Consider the following 16,931-nt stretch of genomic DNA (forward strand, 5'->3'; position numbering starts at 1 on the left):
TATGATTTGTCACTTAAAGTTTTTAGTCAAATTGTACGTTGCTATGTCAACAAAATAATCCTGGCAATGAATGTAGTTAAATGTAAGAAGTAAAATGTAAGACCTAATTTTGAAAATGGCAGTGTCACTCACTCAGACACATTCTGCAATTGTGAATCCAAGTGAAGTCAGGCACAGCAATCTGTATGTAGCTGCCATAAAATGTCTGAGTCCCATGTTGGGATTCGAACCTCCTGATCCGAGGTCGGACACCTTGTCCTCAAGACCAAAGAGGTTAACCCCGTCAGCAAGTTATGGGCACTGCATTTGCAATACATGCTTCAACTATCCCATCAGTTTATAGGTGCCTGTTGTAGCCATTTCATAATTTAGTTCATTTTAAATTTGGTAGTGCTTAACATGTGTCCTGATGTATAGAACAAAACAAGATAGTGGGGATAATGACAGACCATGCCGACTTCTCTGAGACATGGATGTTGTTGATGAGGTGTAACATAAGGGATGCTGCTTATTATCTTTGCAGAGTTGCGTTTAAGAATTACAGAAACATTTTGAAGGTGTTTGGAAAGTGTATGACATTAAACACTTGATAAAAATCACTGTTTGAAATGCTCCAATATACCGAGCATTCAAACATAATTTTGTGATATGTATCATGGTAAGAATGAACATCAATAAACAAAATTACCATTATTACCTGATCCCTTAGTTTATGAATGAATGAATGAATGAATGAATATCTTCCATTTGTCTATACTTACCTTTCTCCCTCCTTCTTTCCCTCCTTTCATGAACTTTGAAACTGTTTTTTATAACCAATAAACTATTCAATATCGTATTTGTACAACATTTACACACACCTTGTATCGTCACTATTGATAATGATTCATAATCACATGAGATTTCTTACAAATATGGAAAGAGTTTTGGAATTTTAATTTGCATGACCCTGGATGAAAATGAACACTCCTCTTATCATTTGCAAAACATTCAGATATATGTGTTGCAAATGGTCTGAGGATGTTTGTAACAAGGAATTCATTTTTGAAACCTTCTAAATGGCCTTGACAGTTTGTGAACCAGCTGATTGCAATTCTATGCAAATGAGGTATGTCAACATATGTTTTATCTACCATCCCAAATCATATTCTCCCAACATTTTTTGTATGCCAATAGTAACAACCAGATTCTTCAGTGTGTTAAGTACAGCTACAGTGGCAAGAGATTCCTTATATCGTTTCAGCGTGATGGCTGGAAAACACTGTGTGGGGTGGTGGGGTAGCTGAGTGGTTAAAGCAATCACTCGTCACATAGATGACCCAGGTTTGACTCCCCACCTGGGTACAGTGAGCGAAGACCATTTCTAGTGTCCCTGCAGTTTTATTGCTGGAATATTGATAAAAGAGGCACAAACAAATTCTGACTGTGATGCAATAGCATTAAAGCTATATATCCTAGGGTGGTAGATATGTCTTTATGCCCCTCTCAGAGTTCCTGACAATGATTAATGCAGTGCCTTCCAGGGAATACCGACAGAGACTCTCCCACGTGCTGCAGGCTCCCACAGGCTTATTTCACAAGAATCAAACATCTTATAGCTGCCAAGCCATCCCGACAGTCCACATCTGCATATGCATGTTTTTTTACATGTGAACTTTTCTCTCAGTGACAAATACAGATATTAAGCTGCAAAATCTCCTGTATGCCAAATGCTTGTAGTTAATTTACGATTGTAAAAAATTGATAAATCCGAAATGCAGAACATTCTCTTTGTAAGTAATGAAAAGAATTGCCAATGAAATTGCAAAATAGTCATATATTTTATCAGAGAGTAGTCCAGTTTATGAGAAAGGAGTCCATTTCAACAAACGATGCCTTTGAAACTGCGTTAAAAGTGACAAAAATATTCAAAATCAAAAGAAACTGTTATCAAAAGCAGAGTTGGCTGTATGATTCATCTTGAGCTTGTGTATCACATACAATAAGTGGTGCTACCAAGTGTCAAGAAAAAGGGGACCATATCCTGCTGCTTCAATGGCACCCATCACAAACATTGCCATAGAAACTGAAAAAGATAATTGTTGCTTTGGGAAAGAGTTAAGTTAAGGTGAAAGTTACTAACTGGGTAACTGAATAAACAATAATTTGAAACTGGAATCAAATTAACAAAGCCCTTTCCATAATTACAATACAAAATATCTCTTTGTCTGATTTAGACATGAGAATGTGTTTTTGAATCACTATCAAATAGTGATGATACTTGGTGTTCACAAAAATGGTGAGCATATCCTGCCCCAAAGGTGCCAGACATCTTACTCTTAAAGTTTCCTTCCTGTAGACATTTCAGTGTTTTTGACAAAGATATATTTGAAAATCAAACTATTGCTATATTGAATTCAACACATTGAACTTTTAGCTCAGTCAATATGGCCATCAAACTACTGCCATATTGAATTTAACACCTTGAACTTTTAGCTCAGTCAATATGGCCATCAAACTACTGCCATATTGAATTTTACACCTTGAAGTTTCAGCTCAGTCAATATGGCCATCAAACTATGGCAATATTGAATTTAACAGATTGAAGTTTCAGCTCAGTCAGTTGGGTAGCTGTGGGCATAAGGTATAAAATGATCAATCATGACAGACACTTTCATCAATTGATCACTTATTGTCCATAATCACAAGTGGATGAAATGGTTCCTCCAAGTAAGACAGACCTTTATTCTTCTTTAATGGCATTTCATGCTTTCAGAATATGCTGCCTTGTGCAATTTTGTTGATCTTACACTTCACATGCACTGAGCCCAATGTTTGTCTCAGTGGTCATATGGTTTGTGTTTTGTTTGTTTGTTTGTTTGTTTGCACTCAGCAATGTTCCTGGTATATGGCCGTGGTCTGTAAATAATTAAGTCTGGACCTGACAATCCAGTGATTGATATAATGAGCATCGATCGATGCAATTTGGATATGATGAAGCAAACAAGTCAGCAAGCCTGATCATCACCTCTTACGACATGTGTGGGTTGCTGAAGACCAATTCTGACTTGGATCTTCACAGGTCTGTGGTTTTAGGTAAGAATAGCACTGATCCTGGTGTTTTTATTGTCACACTAAAGTTATCTCTGTGTACTGTCAAAATAAGGAAGCCATGGGTATAACTGGGTCAAAACCAAAGTGATACATATTATGCCTGGCATGACATACTCGGAGACTACTCAGACCATCCCAAGGTGACAATTTACACTGTGACAGGTTCAAACACAAGAATCACCTGGATATGTCAATACAGTCAACCTTACAACTAAAACTAGGTCAAACTTTACAGCTGGAAATCACATCAGAGAAACATTTAGAGAAATGTAAGGCGACACAATACTGTCAATAGTGGATACTTTATAACACCTGTTGTTTCTCAACATCATGGCACCTTCGACCAAATGGGTTTTCATTCAAGAAAATGTTTGTGTAGTGGGTGACTTTTCTTTCAGTTATTTCTAAATCATGATGGTGAAAAGGATCAAATCAAGCATTAAATGTTCTCCCAGAATTTATCTTGAACAGCTGCCAAAAGATTGTTTGTCACATCTCAACACAGAGAAGTATCTAAGCTGTGTAAAGGGTTTGACTTTAATGAGATCTGTCTCTGAATGGGCAAGCTACAGATCGATAGGAATAATGGCACGTCAAGTAAGCCATTACCTTAGAAATATGCCTGAAGGAGGGTCCCTGGGCCAAGAGATACAGAAAAATATGAGTCAATGACCCAGTTCTGTTGCTGTATGTTACAGCTCTGGTGTATTACTGCAGGGTTGTTCTCATCTCATGACATACATTTTTGTAACAGGGTTCTCGTCTTAAGTTGTAAATCGTTGTTGGATAGGTTTGATCCTATATCATCTATTACATTGTAAGATGGTTCTGATCTTATTACAAGCACCACTGTGTGAAAGTTCTGGCCCCATGGTACATACCATTGTAAGATGGTTCTGATCTTATTACAAGCACCACTGTGTGAAAGTTCTGGCCCCATGGTACATACCATTGTAAGATGGTTCTGATCTTATTACAAGCACCACTGTGTGAAAGTTCTGGCCCCATGGTATATACCATTGTAAGATGGTTCTGATCTTATTACAAGCACCACTGTGTGACAGTTCTGGCCCCATGGTATTTACCATTGTAAGATGGTTCTGATCTTATTACAAGCACCACTGTGTGACAGTTCTGGCCCCATGGTATATACCATTGTAAGATGGTTCTGATCTTATTACAAGCACCACTTCTGGCCCCATGGTATATACCATTGTAAGATGGTTCTGATCTTATTACAAGCACCACTGTGTGACAGTTCTGGCCCCATGGTATTTACCATTGTAAGATGGTTCTGATCTTATTACAAGCACCACTGTGTGAAAGTTCTGGCCCCATGGTATATACCATTGTAAGATGGTTCTGATCTTATTACAAGCACCACTGTGTGAAAGTTCTGGCCCCATGGTACATACCATTGTAAGATGGTTCTGATCTTATTACAAGCACCACTGTGTGAAAGTTCTGGCCCCATGGTATATACCATTGTAAGATGGTTCTGATCTTATTACAAGCACCACTGTGTGAAAGTTCTCATGCCATAGTATATACCATTGGAGGATGGTTCTGATTCAAAGGCATATATTATTACATAATGGTTCTTATCTCACTGTAGAAAATAACGTACAGTATACCCTGGTTATAATGCCACCGTTTGTCCAGGAGAAATATGGCTTTATATCCAGGGTGGCATTATAACCAGGTAGGCCCTATGCAATCAACAAGGTGATTGAGCTGATGTCTCCTGTAATGAGCCTTGAATTATATCCAGATTGGCATTATAACCAGGGTATTATATAGGCAGGAAATCTGTTCTGGCTAAAACATGGCATTATATCCAGGGTGGCATTATAACCAAGGGCAGTATAACCAGGGTGCACAGTATAAGGATTCTGAGCTCATTTTATATGATATAATGGTTCCGATCTCATTAAACAAATATTGTATAATAGATTCGATCTCATGGTGTATAATATTGTATAATGGTTCTCATCTCATGGTATACAGCAATTGGAATGGTCTGATCTGGTAGATATTTGTTAATAATGTTCTAATCTATGTATAACATTCTGATCTAATGACATATACCCTTACTTTGCCCACTCCTGAGTTAGTGGTGAGCAATCAAGAATGAGTAACCTGTATTCAGATGAGTAACAACAGACCCAACTGTACTGACAGTCCAGAATTACTGTGAATAGGTTATCCCAACAGATAGGGCACATTCATCAGATAACTGACAGGCATCCAAAAGACCTAACAGGATATCCTCTGGAATCTAGAGGTTATTGATCTTGGTGGAGGTGAGAGTAAGCAGGATTGTTCAAAACTGAGGGAATGTCCGTGGTTGAGGATACCGGACCATGGCAGGAATTCACCAGTGCAGTCCCCAATCAATAACTTATCTGTTGCTATGGTAACCAGTCCCCCCTCTCGTACCCTTAAAATTCAATACAACCCCAAGCCGATTGATGAAAACGGTCTGGGAAAGCGTTCCACACATTGCGCCGCGGAGGACGTTTTCAGTCTTCCAGGGCGCTGACGACACTCCTGTCGGGCAAGTTGCACGAGAGGCACTGCATGGAAGAACGCTGTAGACTGCTGACGGAAAATACGGGATATCCCTCCGCTTGGAGGTCATTTTCATAATAATCCAGTAAAAAACAGCTGGAAGGACCGCCCTTCGTAGTCATTCTACCAAGATATTTGGTAAATTTAAGCGAAACTCGCCGTTTGTTGAGTGAAACGTTAGGAAAATGTAAGCTTACCTCAGATCGGTCCGTTCCCCCGATGACAGCTGCCTTGGCAGAGCTCAAACGATAGGGATTGATTTTTCCTGACGCAAGCTTCTCTCAGATCCAGCCCTGTCTTGGATTGGAGCCTTCTCCCTGCCCATTGCCCATGCAGAAATGTTGCCATCCATGGACAGATCCATTGTCGCCAGGGGGGTGGCAGATCGATTCCGAAACAATTAGACCAAAGCCTTTCGTAAATCAAGATCGTTGTTGTATGCAATTGCGTTAGAGATGTAGACTGGAGAATTGCCGTCGGTGATGTTTCGGAAAGGCCCGTCATTGGGGAGTATGCGAAGTAAAATGTCCGTTTGAACATTATGTACTTGTTCTGTGTTTCCATTAGTATCTAGCACCGTCGAAGAACCCGGTGATCACATTTATAGATTCCTGTTCGTGGATGCCTGCTTTTAAAAACTCATCCTAAAAGACGAGTGTGTGACTGCACACATTGGCGCACCATCAGGTGTATGAAATCGACATGCTTAAGCATGCATGTTTGTGTAACCTTCGTTAAAAATGTTTTATCCCATAAAGGATTCAGAGAATAATTTGGGAGTTAATCACGCAACTGTATGAACTTGGAGGAAACGGAAAAGATATGTCTTAATACAGCACTGCTGGGACAAATATTCAGTTTCTGGTCAAGGTCACATCAGTGGCAGATGGGATCTGACCAGGGTACCGTTTACAAAACAACATTAGCGCTAAGATGATCGTAAATCCCATACCTCAACATAGACTTACAATAGACCTAGCGCGAAAGTTGTTTTGTACAACGGCACACAGGCCATATGACCTTGACCCTATTCAATACATACAGGGGCGGATACAGTTTTTTTTAGAAAGAGTGTGTGTGTGTGTGTGTGTGTGTGTGTGTGTGTGTGTGTGTGTGTGTGTGTGTGTGTGTGTTGCACACTTCATTATCACCATATACCATTTCAATGGTCATTTAATAAAATTGTCAATTGCCAATTGTATACAGAGGTAAATGTGTTGTCTGACTGCTTTAAAGACGTTTACGCCATTAATACCTACACGCATCATGACGTCTCCAAGAGAGAATAAAGCTTGAGATGCCTGGGTCCACGGGCCTCAAGCCCAGGCCGGGTCCATTGTGGTACCTGGTGGGGTGTTCAGTGGGAAAAAAAGTCCCTAAAAGCCAACGCATAAATGCAAATTCACTGCAAAAAATGCATTTAGGCCTATTTGTGTGATTTAACGTAGTTAAAATTATATCCTTCATATGAACCCAGTTTGGCGCGAGATTTGTCAGTATTTTCGTGAGAGGGTGACATGATTAATAACCACTGAGTCTCAAGCCAAAGGCGTTAACGTTAGCAGGTATGTCGCGCCACAGTGTGATGTAATCTTCATCTTCCAAAGCACGGACTATCTGTGACATGCGCTACCTTAAACGCTATGGCCTGAATGCTGTTTTATTGCGTGGGGACCATATTTCATAATACTCGACACGTGAAGATCCGGGTTAGAATTGAATTAACCCATGCTTGTCGTAAGAGGCGACTAACGGGATCGGGTGGACAGGCTCGCTGACTTGGTTGACACATGTCATCGTACTCAAGTTGCGTAGATTGATGCTCATGCTGTTGATCACTGGATTGTCTGGTCGAGACTCGATCACTTGCCGTATGTGCCATCACGAGACGTGTATGCCGACATATGTTATTTGAACATCATGTGACAACATCATGAATACCAGGTTTTGGCGTACCCAAAATATATGCACACATCCACGTAACGTACGTACCATTTCCTTCCGAACAGGGTAGCACGGGGGTTGTCGGTCGCCTCTAATGCATCTTCCATTCCAATACAGACCCTAATCAAATATATAGATGACGGCGCATGCAAATCTAATGGTTGACAAGTCAAGATTAAACTAGTTCATGGCAATGACTGATTGACTGACTGAGTTTGGTTTTACGCCACTTAGCAATATTCCAGCAACATCACGGGACACCAGAAATCATGGCAATGAAGAACGTTAGAACCCTTAAATGTTAATGGGTCTGTGATAGACTGATTGGGGTCTAGCGTCAATTATCGAATAATTAGTCCCGTCTTAGCATCTACAAATTTCGCACCGTTAACATTTAAATTCATTGCATGATTTCCTACCTTCTCTTTTGAGAACATCGAGTTTTGGACGCAAAATACAGAGATTTGAAAATCTGATATAATTGAATGTGTTCGCCAATGTGTGCAAGCCTAAAACATTCTAGGGAACGGTTGGGTTGACATTTACACTCTTTCTCTCTCCGATATTGTTATCGATCGATTATTGTTCAATATCAAGCAATAATTCCAGAATAGTCGACGGCAAACTTTGAAACGAGTTATACCAGTTTCGTCCACAACGTATTCCAACCATTGTTCCTCGTGGGTCGGCGCTACTCTGCCCGCTAAGAATGTGATCAATCAATACGAGATAGGCTCCCTTAAACTGCCCACGATCGATATCGAAATCCTCCTAAACTTGACTGAATGAAGTATGTGCTATGACGGAACAAGATTCAGAACAAGGCATTTCGAGTGTGCAGGGATTTTACTACCACTTCCCCAAAGCACATTTTCAATGAGCATCTCAACCTCGATTGCCAAGAAGTGTGAGTTGGGTTTTCGGCCGTTTTCAACAGTCGATTTAAATCACGGTGTGAGTTTGGTGTGGGGGGAAAGTCCGAAGTGCTGCACGTCTTTGACGATTCAAACTTTGGTAAACCCTCTGACACGGGTATGTTGCAGACAAGTCTAGAAAAAGAAAATAGAAAAATTACCAAAATTATCAGGATACCGTTGTACAACAACTTTAGCGCTAAGGTGATCGTAAATCCCACACTGCAGACTTACAATTGACCTAGTGCAAAGGTTGTTTTGCACAACGGCATCCATGACTAAACGGGAATTGGTCATGGCACCTCAAGGGACGCAACTTTGCACAGCTTAGACGATTGGACCGTCGACAGCACGATGCATTGCTATAAATATACGAAAAATAGAACGTTCTTAAGACGGACTATAACCTGTTAATTGGAATTCCCCTTGAGGACAGGTTAACCTTCTGTATATTGATCGTCCTGACTGCACAGAAGTGGGCATGAGGGTGCGGTGATCTGGATTGTATCCCTTAACACTGTTTGTATCCCTTCAGTCTAAATCATACCCGCCTCCATTGTCTAGTGGGCAGGATGTCTGGCCGGAGAGCGGCAGATAGATCCATCTCCGTCAAATCAAGGATATCAAAAGATGGCAGTTACTGTACACCTGTCTAGCCTTTGGCATTGGTGGGTGACGCAAGGTATGACGTGGTCAGTCAGCATAAAGTGCGAGAGGGGTAACCATGATAAACTGCGAGATGGCCAGTCATTCATGTGTTCTATTTCACTGAACTGCTACCGTAGGTCCATTGAGTATTTACAAGGGTTACACCGAGTGAGTGAGTGAACGAACACAGCCAGGTTACATAATAGGTTCCTGTTTAGCGTTGACATAAGAAACAAGGTTTGCTTGGGTGGACAGTTAGTGAATTTAGGTGGTATGTAGCGCTGTCTCCTCTCTGAGTACAAATCACATACCAAAAGAACATGATATTCATCTTCAGCAGTAGTACGACTGCAGTATTTACATATATGACTTTGTTCAACTGCATGAAAAGTTCCTTTGTAAAACAAAATCATTATAACAACAACGGAACTGGGCTAATGATGTTCTCACTGACTTAATGTTTATACAATAGAAGTCCTTTACACAAATAAACAATTTCTTGGAATAAGGAATATGTGCACGAACATGTCTTTTGTTTTAAGTTGACGTTGCAGTTCGGTTGAAAACAGTACATTGAACTCTGGAGTACAAGTGACAGGAATATTGCTTTCTTTCCTACCCCTTATTCAACCCATGCAGAACCAAATCCTAATTTATAAAGTGAGAGTTTTAACAGAGTAGCCCAAGTATGTTTGTTTCTAATTTCACTAGTTTTGTTGGTTGCAGGGGTGACACACATACACGCACGCTAGCACGCACGCACTCACGCACGCACACACACACACACACACACACACACACGCCATTGTCCTGAAGGTATATTACATGACCATTGAAACTCTCGTGAAGACGGGTGAAAACGAACTGTGCAACTCACCCATCCCCCAACCCCCCTTTCTCAAAGAGCTGTATCCGCCCCTGGATAGCACCTTATAAAATTCAGCAGAAGTCTAGACTAGTACTTGCACATCTCCCCCCACCCCTAACAAAACACACATGCACACACAATCACACAATTAGAGTTACAGACGTCCACGTTACTTTGACATCGCTGTATCTACATCGCAACATCGCTCTGTGCAATAAACATATTGTTTATAGTTGCAGGTTTCGAGACTCTTTTATATGTATGTGACTTAAACAACATTATTGTGAGTAGATGAATGAATCGGTAAACTGGCATTACGCCTATATGAATACCTCTCATATGTATGTTCAGTCAGTATGACAGGGAACTTAATGTTTGTTCTTTTTACACCAGGAAATTCCCTTTTTTTTATTTTTGCTATGGTTAAAAATATTTCCTTTCTTTACAGCAAAACGTCCCTTTGACGTGACAACGACGATTTGAAATTTGTTTTCATTATCTAATTTTGTTGAGAAAGTTTGACTTTGACCTATGAGTTTATGCTTTGAGTAATCAAAAGCACTACATTATGTTATGTCAACATTTGATACTATTTATCGTGAGAAAACAAACCATGTGTTAGAGAGAAGCAGTGATTGCGTTCAGTAAGGTCCTCTCATGAAGGAAAATACAATTGCAATATATGCTCCTTGTTAAAGGCACAATGACACGCTTTTTCGACAATATGTTGGTCTATAATACATTTATTGATTTTTAGAGAAGTCTGCCTTTAAGATTCACATTTGCGACATCATTAATATTTGGTTAATGGTTTATTGAGTTTCAAAGGACATATAGCAATGTTGTGTTTCGATTATATCCGAAACCGTTATGTAGGTGTGGTCGGCGTAAGCCGATCAACTTAATCGCATTACACTATCACGGAACATAGTTTAGAGGACAAGCAACAGAATGAGTGGACGGCTTTACAGGGAAGGGGCATAACTCTGTTCAAGCTTGTTGCATTCTATTTCCCATACGACTGTTTTCAAAACATAGAACTTTAAATGACACTTTATGATACGAACTTCTGACGATTCAAGGTACTTGTAGCCTGTCGTATATAACGTACTTTGTGTATATTCTGTGTACTGATACTAATTATCAGTGAGGAATTGGACAAGGAGGAGCTTACTTTTTATTAAATTTAAAACACAGGGCTTTTCACAAATTAACATGGCTATCCATAAAATATTCTGAACGATTTTACTCACCCATTCCGGAAAAACAATAAAAGGGATTGTTGAGCTACTTAAAAACAAACACAATCTAATGATTCATACATCATGATATTATGATTCATGGGAACTAACACTGGTTAAAATGACTTGTTCTCAAAAAACGTGCATAGTGGGCACGTCTTGAATATTTCGCAGTGCTGCTTATGGAGACGTGTCTAATTTGAAAGGAGCAGCCTCTACACGCAGCAAATGGAAATTTCCCATTTTAACAAATATGTGAGTGCATGCTGTTTTACGTCACGATATGAAATATTCTAACTATGTACCCGCTACATTATTCGAGTACGTAATCACTCTCGACAAGTTAAAGAAATACAGTTCGTTCCACACCCTTGTATAGTGTTATGAAGTACGGTTTTGACCTATTATAACGTTCTTAAAGCATACGTCAGGGCGAAACTGAACTTTATTGCGCTATGTATGGGAGTAAAGGGAACTATATTTTCTTTTTAAGTTGCCAAGTTGAATACTTACCGACGATTGATCTAAGGCACAATACAAAAGTTAAAAAACGGTAAAGTCGGTGACTTAATCAAGAATCCTCTTTCAGGCATAGGTGACGTGATATTCTGTTGATGTGTCTGCGCCTGTCTTGTACGTTACCAATAACACAAATGATAACAAGTTTCAAGAAGGTTTACGCTCAGCTTAAATATCTTCTCGTTATTATTTCGATTACATTTGTGATTATCATAAACCACGTGGACGTCACATTTTCCTTCTGATGTAATTGTAGCTGTGTATAAACATGAAGCCGACTAGTCACGTGGTATGTCACGTAAGCATTGTGGGGCTGTGGACATGTCAAGCTGAGTGTTAATCTGAACTAAATGTATGAGGACGTTGTCATTAAGTAAGTTGACACTGACGCGATGTATAAAGATACAGGTAAATCCTACCAGGTACCCAAACAAACAAACAAAATGAGCTGATCGTGAATTTGAAATAAATAAACGAGAACGTTGTTAATAGTTCATTAAGCAAGTAAACAGCGACTTGATGCATGGAGATTAAAGAACTTCCTGTCAGATGACCTCATTTTTATATCTATCGGGTCGTCATATCAAGTTTATACGGTTGGTTCATCTAGTCGATAACATTGTCCTTTATATAGGAACTGAATTTAAATATGCGTCATGCAATCCCTCTAAAAGCTCCCTGCTGTTGTTGCAATTAGTATTTGATTATGTGTAACTTGGTTGCTGAAGAAAGGTTTATTGATCAGACTAACCAAAAATCCTGTATATATGAAGTATTTTCAACCACGAAAAACATGTCCAACTAATCTTTAGGTAGCGCGTGACATATAAAAGTAGTTGCCTGTTGAATATTACTAGTGACGTCACTGGATAGCTTTTCCTTATCCGCCATTTTGTGCAGGTACATTTGACATTATTTACGTCTAGCTATTCCACGTTTCCAAAATGGGGAATGCTTTTAATAAACTCTTCAGTAGCCTGTTTGGAAAGAAAGAGATGCGAATATTGATGGTCGGTCTTGATGCAGCTGGGAAAACAACGATTCTTTATAAACTGAAACTCGGCGAGATCGTCACGACTATTCCAACCATTGGCTTCAACGTGGAAACTGTCGAATACAAGAATATCAGCTTCACAGTTTGGGACGTCGGTGGTCAGGACAAGATCAGACCCCTGTGGAGGCATTACTTCCAGAACACTCAAGGTTTGATATTCGTTGTTGACAGCAACGATCGGGAGAGAATCGGCGAAGCGAAGGAGGAGCTGAACCGAATGGTTCAAGAAGATGAATTGAGAGAAGCTATCATTTTGGTGTTCGCTAACAAACAAGATTTGCCTAATGCAATGACCGTGAGTGACATCAGGGACAAGCTAGCCTTATCCAATTTGAAAAACAGAGAATGGTACACTCAGACTGCATGTGCTACAAGTGGAGATGGATTATATGAGGGACTTGATTGGCTTTCAAATAAGTTAAAAAATAGGAAATGAGAAAAGAACTTCAACATTGTTTTATTTTACATGTGTATATGGTGTTGTCAGGAGCGAAGATATAGGGACCACACAATTTCTTTAACTTTTCATCAGGAACAATTGACATGACCTAGTCATTTAGATGTGTGAGAAACCCTATGGAAAGCCAACAATGTTGAGAATCTCAGTGCAATGAGCCTTTTCACCCATGTCAAGATCTACACCTCAAGAAGACGAAGGGATTGGAAACAGTATCATTATTTATTGCATGGACATTTAGAATGTAAAGATTGCTAAAAGTATACAGTTTGTCTGAAACCAGATCTGATTAGATGTCCATCTCACACCTTCAACCTTGCTTTATCTGTTGTTGTGTGCGATCATATTTGTAATGGGCGATCTTTGAGTTATTCATCTGTGTATTCTTAAGATGATTAAGAGTCAGTGTTTTATCCAATTCACTCTGCAAGCTGCAAATGACATTCATTATATTTGTAATATTCTGTTACAAGCTTGTGTTTGGGAATATGGCCTCTCGGAACGGTATCCTGTGAGATTCATCTTGCCTAATCTCTGGTAAAAGGCTTTTGCATGAATCAAAATCTACCGTTCTCTACAGCTGTGTGGAAAAATAATACATTTGATAATAGTATGAGGACATGTATACTTCCACTATTTATTTACCAATCAGAAACTGTCTGAGTTCAGATTTTGATATAGTCAGTATAAATTGATTCTTCCTATCATTCCACATATTTGCCGGCTAAAGCCTAAAGGTGTTTGACAAATGGGCACAATGTATGGAACTTGTGTAAGTGTGTATTGTATACGCATCTCAAGAGCACAACAGGAACCAAGACTCTGAAATAGCAAGAAGTCAATGTCTACAGCTAGACTGAAAGGCAGCTTGTTTCTTGATATATGCCATGTCATCAAAGATCGCCCATTCCCAAGGCATATGCAGTGAATCTCATTTTGTGTCTCACAATGTGTATATAAGTATTAGACTTGAAACAACCAAGGAATTAGAACAACTCTTTGCAGATGTATATATATTTCTTCATTTCATTTGTAGTATAAATTACTGGTAGTAACTTGTCACTGATGACACCCCCAAAAAAAGTCACTATTTTAGAGATCAGATTTTTATGGATGTTGATAAGACTTGTCAAGCATCAAGAAAGCCAACTGATTTTTCAGTTTGATAATCCAAACGTATTGTGTATATTTGAAGCCTGAGGGACTGAAATTATGGAATAAATGGTATGTAGTATTACAATCAGCACTGTGTTGTGTTTCTGTGGCATTCTTGGAAATAAAACCATTTCATGGAATTATCTAGATCTGCTGATATGCTATTATCCTGGCCAAGTCTCCAGCAATTGTCACTATTGCCATGTTGGGATTTCCTTGCACATAGTGGGGCATCAGTGGCCCAATTGTCTTAGGCCCTTCAGTTCTTTGTGCAGAGTTGCATCCATTGGGCCTACCAGAAATCCACGACAGTGGGCTTGAATCCTAGTCTGCCACAGTTAGGTTTGAGGTCTGTTAGCACCATGCCCAAAGCGATAACCTTTGAGGTCTGCTTTTGTGCAGTTCAATGCATTGTTAACCCAACTCGCTCGCTCCTTGCTCATGGAAAGGATCAAGCTGAGACGAGATAGTTCTAATACCTTTATAAGCAACATTAAAAACAGCTCACTCCTTTCTATTTCCCTTTTTTCTTAAAGGAGGGTTGTTTGGAATTGTTGTTTGTTCATGACTCTGGTCACATGAATGAAATCGTTACTGTCCTCTGGCTTTCCAGCCATCAGTAACCTCTTGGAAAAGCCTTAAAAATACATGGCCTTTGTACATAATGAAGCTTATACTTTGCAGTAATACATCCAGTTGTGAGATTACATGCTCCCAGAATTCTGATCTACCAAGTTGCAAATAGGTATGCCATATACAAAATAACCCTTCTGCACTGCTCTTAGTCATAAGATGAAAACACAGATTTTCACAATGCTATTTAGGAAGTGGTCAAATGTAATGCATGCTTTATTTGGGATTACACTTTCTCAGTAAAGTACAGATTCTAGTACTTTTGTTGGATTGTATCCCATCTGGGTTTCAAACCCGCACTGTCAGAGTCCGGCACCTAATCACCAGCACACAAAGTCAGCCAACTAGCTGACTCAAACACTGCTGCCTCCACAAAATGGAAGTCGAACAACTGGTAGTCTAGACCACAGACTTTGTGTACCCTTCTGACAAGTGTAAATTGGCACAGCTCCCATGGCTGAAAACATGAATACACAATGCCATTAAGAAAGTGTTAAAATGTATACATGTTATATTTGGGTTTACACTTTCAGTTAAGTACTGATTCTAGTACTTTTTACGGATTCGAACCCACACTCTCAGAGTCAGACACCTAATTGCCAGCACACACTGAGAAAGTGTAATCCCAATTATAATGTGTTACAAGTAATATTTGCGCTTAGTATGGGGTGTTTTTAAAGGTTATGGATTACAGATTAGTCTAGAAGATACTCACGTTTCTTACTGGAGCAGGGGGCTTTGTGGTAGCCTGGTGGTTTAATTGTTTGCTTGTCACGCCAGAGTGAGTGAGTTGAGTTGTATGCTGCTTTTAGGAGTATTCCAGCAATATCATGGTGTGGGACACCAGAAATGGGCTTCACACATTGTATCCATGTGTGGAATCGAACACAGGCCTTTGGCATGATGAGTGAACACGTAAACCACTGGGCTACCCAAAAGCCCTGTCATTTCAAAGACCTAGGTTTGATTCATTTCAGAGTTCATTTCTGGTGTCCCCCCGCCCCATCGCCTAACACTCTAATCTTGCCTGGTGTGATATTGCTGGATGCTGGAAGAGGTGTAAAAACAACTACTGCAGGCTACTAATGCAGTAAATAGAATTTGTGTAGCTGGCAGTGGGGTTTAACATATCTGTTCAATTGTCGTGAATATATCTTCTTGTGACCGTGTTCTGTATGTTTGGTTCTTATTTAAATTCTCTGAAGTTAGTTTTGTAGGCTTATTATGTGTGCAGAAAGTATTTGAATATCAATGCTGTGCCAACTTCTGTTGAGTTTTTTCTTCATGTTTTTATCAAATTTAATCATTCACACCTGTTTTGACATGAGTGCAATTATCTGCATAACGTAGGTTTTTGCACATGGTTACCATGGAAACCAAACTTCACTGAGAACAGAAATAGTTTAAACCTAGGAGAGGCTCTCAGTGAAGGCCAAGTTTCAGTTTCACTTTAAGGGTGACATTTTGTCAGGCTTGTCAGTGTCACAACACACTGATGCTTACTCTATGAAAATATTCAACTTTGATAGAAACAAATTTCTCCATTTAAAGGAGCCTGAGTGAGATGGAAATATCGGAACCTGACTTGTTTCACTCAGGGTGTTTCAATTACGGACAGTGCTGGGCAGGAGGGACAAGAATATTTTCTCAGACTGGGATACAGGCTAATAGCTTTCAGTCTGGTTCCTCCTGATGACAAATCAGAGTCTTGGTACAAAGCCCCTTGGTACAAAGCCCCTCTGGACAATAGCCCCTTGTAAAATAGCCCTTCACTTTATGTATTATTGGGTAAATAAGATTAAAGACAAGAAATGATTAGTGACATGAGAAATTT

General features: G+C 39.6%; 2 protein-coding genes across 2 annotated transcripts in view; one reads left to right on the forward strand and one right to left on the reverse strand.

The window, feature by feature from the left end:
- Window positions 1-5,996, reverse strand: part of LOC124258640 (synapsin-like) — a 125,893-nt gene extending 119,897 nt beyond the window's left edge. The window contains exon 1 of the mRNA XM_046692710.1: window positions 5,862-5,996. The gene's annotated coding sequence lies outside the window, so the exon portion shown is untranslated. The remainder of the gene's footprint in view (window positions 1-5,861) is intronic.
- Window positions 5,997-12,654: 6,658 nt separating this feature from the next.
- LOC124258634 (ADP-ribosylation factor 2-like) lies at window positions 12,655-14,552 on the forward strand. Its single transcript, XM_046692705.1, has one exon. It carries the CDS (start codon window positions 12,743-12,745, stop codon window positions 13,286-13,288), a length of 546 nt encoding a protein of 181 aa, XP_046548661.1. The 5' UTR covers window positions 12,655-12,742; the 3' UTR covers window positions 13,289-14,552.
- Window positions 14,553-16,931: the final 2,379 nt, after the last annotated feature.

Source organism: Haliotis rubra, unplaced genomic scaffold (assembly GCF_003918875.1).
Source record: "Haliotis rubra isolate DU_JTF1 unplaced genomic scaffold, ASM391887v1 Scf7, whole genome shotgun sequence".
Lineage (NCBI taxonomy): Eukaryota > Metazoa > Mollusca > Gastropoda > Lepetellida > Haliotidae > Haliotis > Haliotis rubra.